This window comes from Pan paniscus, chromosome 3, assembly GCF_029289425.2.
Source record: "Pan paniscus chromosome 3, NHGRI_mPanPan1-v2.0_pri, whole genome shotgun sequence".
Taxonomy (NCBI): domain Eukaryota; kingdom Metazoa; phylum Chordata; class Mammalia; order Primates; family Hominidae; genus Pan; species Pan paniscus.
The window spans coordinates 56,221,979-56,228,072 of record NC_073252.2 but is presented as its reverse complement, the minus strand read 5'-3'; the positions used below and the strand labels follow the sequence as shown (position 1 = coordinate 56,228,072).

The 6,094-nt window shown below is 38.6% G+C and overlaps 1 protein-coding gene across 1 annotated transcript; it reads left to right on the top strand.

Annotated features, from left to right (window-relative positions):
* Nucleotides 1-283: 283 nt before the first annotated feature.
* On the top strand, nucleotides 284-2,236 carry CXCL6 (C-X-C motif chemokine ligand 6). Its single transcript, XM_003832334.4, has 4 exons — nucleotides 284-589; nucleotides 698-830; nucleotides 937-1,020; nucleotides 1,357-2,236. Exons 1-4 carry the CDS (start codon nucleotides 481-483, stop codon nucleotides 1,373-1,375), a joined length of 345 nt encoding a protein of 114 aa, XP_003832382.1. The 5' UTR covers nucleotides 284-480; the 3' UTR covers nucleotides 1,376-2,236.
* The last annotated feature ends 3,858 nt before the right edge of the window (nucleotides 2,237-6,094 follow it).

Genomic DNA, 6,094 nt, shown 5'->3' with positions numbered 1-6,094 from the left:
CTCTTTTCCTAATTGAATACCCTTTATTTCCTTCTCCTGCCTAATTGTCCTGGCCATTGGAGAGGAGGAGCATCTCCCAGACAGCTGCGTGCCTCAGAGAAGCCAGCCTCGCTAACCCCTCAAGCCCAGGGGATGAGGCCCTGCTGAATCGCTGCTCTCTTTTGGCTGGAGCCACAGCTCCCTCCACCGCGGGGCGGGGCTAAAATGTCCTCCTCCTTAAGAGAGCAGGCAGCTCCTCCCAGCCACCCACCCCACCAATTCCCATCCTCCCGCCCCCCTCCACCAACCCCTTCTTTCCACACTGCCCCCTGAGTTCAGGGAATTTCCCCAGCATCCCAAAGCTTGAGTTTCCTGCCAGTCGGGAGGGATGAATGCAGATAAAGGGAGTGCAGAAGGCACGAGGAAACCAAAGTGCTCTGTATCCTCCAGTCTCCGCGCCTCCACCCAGCTCAGGAACCCGCGAACCCTCTCTTGACCACTATGAGCCTCCGGTCCAGCTGCGCTGCCCGTGTCCCGGGTCCTTCGGGCTCCTTGTGCGCGCTGCTCGCGCTGCTGCTCCTGCTGACGCCGCCGGGGCCCCTCGCCAGCGGTGAGAGCTCCTGGCACTGGGGTGCATCCCAGCCTCTGCGGGGCCGCTGCGTTCCAGGGAACTCTCCCAGCAACCTGCCCTGTAAAAATGTCTTTCTTTCTTCCCCAGCTGGTCCTGTCTCTGCTGTGCTGACAGAGCTGCGTTGCACTTGTTTACTCGTTACGCTGAGAGTAAACCCCAAAACGATTGGTAAACTGCAGGTGTTCCCCGCAGGCCCGCAGTGCTCCAAGGTGGAAGTGGTGTAAGTTCTCCTGTGTTGCTGTGTCCACTGTGACTTAGGCAAGTCCTCCAGCCTGGGTCGTCAACCTTTGTGGCTCATGGGTGCATCCTCTTTTTCTTTACTTCAGAGCCTCCCTGAAGAACGGGAAGCAAGTTTGTCTGGACCCGGAAGCCCCTTTTCTAAAGAAAGTCATCCAGAAAATTTTGGACAGGTATTTGTCCCTTTGATCTTTGTGGTGTTTTAATATCTTCTATGGAAAGCATATACTTCACAATGTCCTTATTCCCTCTGTAGGATTTAGACTATGCTTAGAATTATAAGGTTGTTAAGAAGAATAAGGAAACTTTTTTTCTGGAATGTTCTGGGTAAACCTTTATCACCAATCTTACATGCCTGAACAATTACACAGAGCTCATTACTGACATCTATTTTTTGTCTGCTCTTTGCTTTTATTGATTTTTTTCCCCCACCAAACGCTTTTGAAAACCAAATGTAGCATACAAGAGTGTGGGAATTGGTTATACTAATATAACTCTTTTCTCAACAGTGGAAACAAGAAAAACTGAGTAACAAAAAAGACCATGCATCATAAAATTGCCCAGTCTTCAGCGGAGCAGTTTTCTGGAGATCCCTGGACCCAGTAAGAATAAGAAGGAAGGCTTGGTTTTTTTCCAGCAGTCCATTTTCTACATGGATTCCCTACTTTGAAGAGTGTGGGGAAAGCCTACGCTTGTCCCTGAAGTTTACAGCTCAGCTAATGAAGTATTAATATAGTATTTCCACTATTTACTGTTATTTTACCTGATAAGTTATTGAACCCTTTGGCAATTGACCATATTGTGAGCAAAGAATCACTGGTTATTAGTTTTTCAATGAATATTGAATTGAAGATAACTATTGTATTTCTATCATACATTCCTTAAAGTCTTACAGAAAAGGCTGTGGATTTCATATGGAAATAATGTTTTATTAGTGTGCTGTTGAGGGAGGTATCCTGTTGTTCTCACTCACTCTTCTCATAAAATAGGAAATATTTTAGTTCTGTTTCTTGGGGAATATGTTACTCTTTACCCTAGGATGCTATTTAAGTTGTACTGTATTAGAACACTGGGTGTGTCATACCGTTATCTGTGCAGAATATATTTCCTTATTCAGAATTTCTAAAAATTTAAGTTCTGTAAGGGCTAATATATTCTCTTCCTATGGTTTTAGACGTTTGATGTCTTCTTAGTATGGCATAATGTCATGATTTACTCATTAAACTTTGATTTTGTATGCTATTTTTTCACTATAGGATGACTATAATTCTGGTCACTAAATATACACTTTAGATAGATGAAGAAGCCCAAAAACATAAATTCCTGATTGCTAATTTACATAGAAATGTATTCTCTTGGTTTTTTAAATAAAAGCAAAATTAACAATGATCTGTGCTCTGAAAGTTTTGAAAATATATTTGAACAATTTGAATATAAATTCATCATTTAGTCATCAAAATATATACAGCATTGCTAAGATTTTCAGATATCTATTGTGGATCTTTTAAAGGTTTTGACCATTTTGTTATGAGGAATTATACATGTATCACATTCACTATATTAAAATTGCACTTTTATTTTTTCCTGTGTGTCACGTTGGTTTTTGGTACTTGTATTGTCATTTGGAGAAACAATAAAAGATTTCTAAACCACTGATGTTGTTTCTCCTCCTTATACAGTTACTATTTATCTTTAATTCTACATTATTCAAAATATTACCTCTGCTCTTCTCTGGCTGGCAGAGAGGGCCCTCATTCCCCAATACCATTGCATTGGTTCAACTTTTCTCCATGCTCAGCCCCCTTCCAGTTACTCCTTCACAGCACCAATAGCCTCTGGGGTCTTTAGAAAACACAAATAGGATAAGATTTTCCTATCTAAATTCTTAAATGGCTCCCTGTTTCCTAGACATGAAATAAAAGTTGCTAAACATGTTGAATGAGGTTCTGTCTCATCTCACTCCTGATCATCAGTACTTCAACTTCCCTTGTGCCTCACAGTCACTATAGTCAGGCGTTCAGTTCCCTAACTAGGCATGTTCTTTCCCCAGGCTCATGACTTTGTATTTGCTAGGGTCTCTACCTGGAAAGCATTTACGTTTTCCTGCGTATAAGAGGAGGCTTATTCATCCTTCAGAACTCAGTTCAAGCAATATCTCCTTCGTGAATTTTCCTTGGCACACTCAGAAAAGCTTGTGGTTTGCATCTTGGTGTTCTCATAGCATCTTCTAGACAACTGCATTACAACAAATATATTCCATTGCTTTTATTTGTTTATAGGTTTCTTCGTCTAACTGTATTAAGAGCTCTCCTAGAACATCGACCATATTTCATCCAACTCTGCATTCCAAATGTGCGGCATGGAATGACTTAATGAATTAATAAGTTATCCTGACCCTCAGGTAGTCAGATGTTATACTAAAATCAATAATCTGGCTCATGGTAGATTTTGATTAAACTGTAATTTGTTCACCTTCTTTTCTCCTTCTTGTCTACAGGTAATCCAACAGGGCTTTAGCATGTGTAATCCACCCACCCCTCATTTTCACTTAGCTACCTCCCATCTTTCCTTCCTTTGGGGATAGCTTACATGTCATTTTCTTGATGCAATCTTTATAACTCTTACTCCTCCCAGATTAAGATCCCTTTTATATACTGTCATAGCACTCTGTACTTTTTATTCATAACATTTTCTCATGAAGGTGACTTTAGAGTTTATAGAGCATATAGACATGTGGTCATGTGTTTAGAGTCTGTCTATTCTAGCTTCACTGTAAGTTCTATGAGAGCAGGGACAATGTTTATCATCTTTATCTCAGTTCCTGGTACAATGCCTAGCACATAGTGTATATTTAAACAAATGAGTGATCTGGTTAAACAAGTCTCTCTGTTTCTCTAGTATTAAAAGTGTCGTTTCATATAAAATACCTGTTCTTAGGAAAAGCAAGAAAATGAAACGGAGAAGACTAACCGAATTAGTATGTGTATACATACATTCACACTGCAGCTGGATTAATATATTATATATGCTTATATTGGCACGTACTTGTATACTTTAGTATATCTAACCTAGGCTTTCCTGTATGTTTTATCTCTCTCTTTAATATAAAATATAAATTGGATTAATATTTTTTAATTATTATATATTGATATATTTAAATAACAGAGAGAGAAAGAGACACAAAGATATGAAAAAACTTAAAAAGTAGATTCAGAGATGGGTTTTCTAATCATTTTTTCAACAATAAAAAAGTACAAAATATCTCTAATTTTTTAAAATGCATTAAACTTCTGTGGCCTCTTTTTGCTCTCTCAAATGGTATTTTTTTTTAACTTATGAATGATACAGTAATTCTGGGGAAACACTAGAAAGCAAACCAAATTACAAAAATGAGCTCTGAATTTCAGTGTTTAAAACAATCCCTGCTATGTCACATTAACTCCAAAATACTTATTGAAAAATGCTTGATTATAAAAGATTAAAGAATATTAAATGCCCTTTGTACAGGTGAAATATAAGCTTCATAAAGAAATAAACATTGCTGGTTAGTTGTTTTTTTTTTTTTTTTGAGACCAAGTCTCACTGTCACCCAGGCTGGAGTTCAGTGACACAATCTCGGCTTACTGCAATCTCCGCCTCCCAGGTTCAAGTGATTCTCCTGCCTCAGCCTCCCATGTAGCTGGGACTACAGGCATGCACCACCACACCTAGCTAATTTTTTGTATTTTTAGTAGAGATGTAGTTTCACCATGTTGGCCAGGCTTGTCTCAATTGTTTTTTTGTTGTTGTTTTTTGTTTGTTTGTCTGTTTGTTTTTATCATCAAGCTCTGTTTTTTTAAGAAGCAACACTTGTAAATTTAGTTTGTTCATAGAAATAGAATGAAACATGATTTCTAATATTCTTGCAATTCTAGTTGTCAGGCCCATTCCGCAAATGGTCACTCTATAGAGAAAATAGATTACAGTATATTACTGAAGAGTAACCTATACAAGCAACTCAATGATAGCTACTGTTCACTCTTTCAACCATTCCTAGTTGATCTTTCTACTAGCAAACTCAAGGACTAACATATTTGGGGAAACTTAATCTAATGTAAATATCCTAGGGATAAGTCTTCTAGTTTCTTCATACTAACCCCTAAATACTATTTTCACTCTGTTATCCGTCTGAAACTCTATCTTATGTATAAAGTCACTTGATATTGAACAAATGCTCAGCTAAAATCTACTCTGTTACTGCTCCAATCCAGACAATTTTCAATGTATAATTAATGTCCTTCATTATACCAGAATTTCCTGTTTGCCTCTATGTGTGACGCATTCACATAATCCTTCAATTCCTGAAGGTATGACAAGATCTATGATAAAATATGACTAGTGGCTTTGTTTTTCTATCATGATTTTAATTCTTGCTTAAGGAAAATAATTGCTGTGGATAACTCTCATGTTGTATGTAACTTCAAAATACCTTCCTGTATGTTACAAAATGAGAAATTTACCAGATGGAAGGAGCACTTGGGGATTTCTAGTTGCCTCCCTGACTAAATCAAGGAAGAGGAGGAGAAGGTACCATGATTTGGATTTTGGCTGACAGTCCTGGTTCATTCTTAGTCAGAAAAATTAATGTTATATTCCTAAGAAGGATTGTTCATACCTCAAATATGTGGAGTGAGATAAGAACATAGAAAGACCTAGAGTTTGGGTGTATAATTTTGTTTCTACAAATTTCAAAGTTGTGTTTCTGAAACATAGATAAGTTGCAAGGACGCTTCTCTGGAAAATCCACTTTTTTTTTTTTTTTTTGATGGAGTCTCGCTCTGTTGCCCAGGCTGGTGTGCAGTGGCGCAATCTCGGCTCACTGCAAGCTCCATCTCCTGGGTTCATGCCATTCTCTTGCCTCAGCCTCCTGAGTAGCTGGGACTACAGGTACCTGCCACCACACCCAGCTAATTTTTTGTATTTTTAATAGAGACGTTTCTCTAACACAGAAATTTATGTTTGTTTTTAATCTACCTCTAGGGTTAGATAAAGAGAAAACTAGTTGACTTACTTCCAGCAAGAGAAGCTAATTATACTTCTTTATATTTTGTGGTGCAGTACAGAATTAGAGCAATTGCATTTCAAATCTAGTTTTGTGTATTTCCAGCTATGTGAGCTTGACAATTTGTTTCACATCTACCTTCCTCAGCTTCCTCACCTGTAAAATCAGTATAATAGCTATCTCACAGGCACTACCCTGGAACAAAG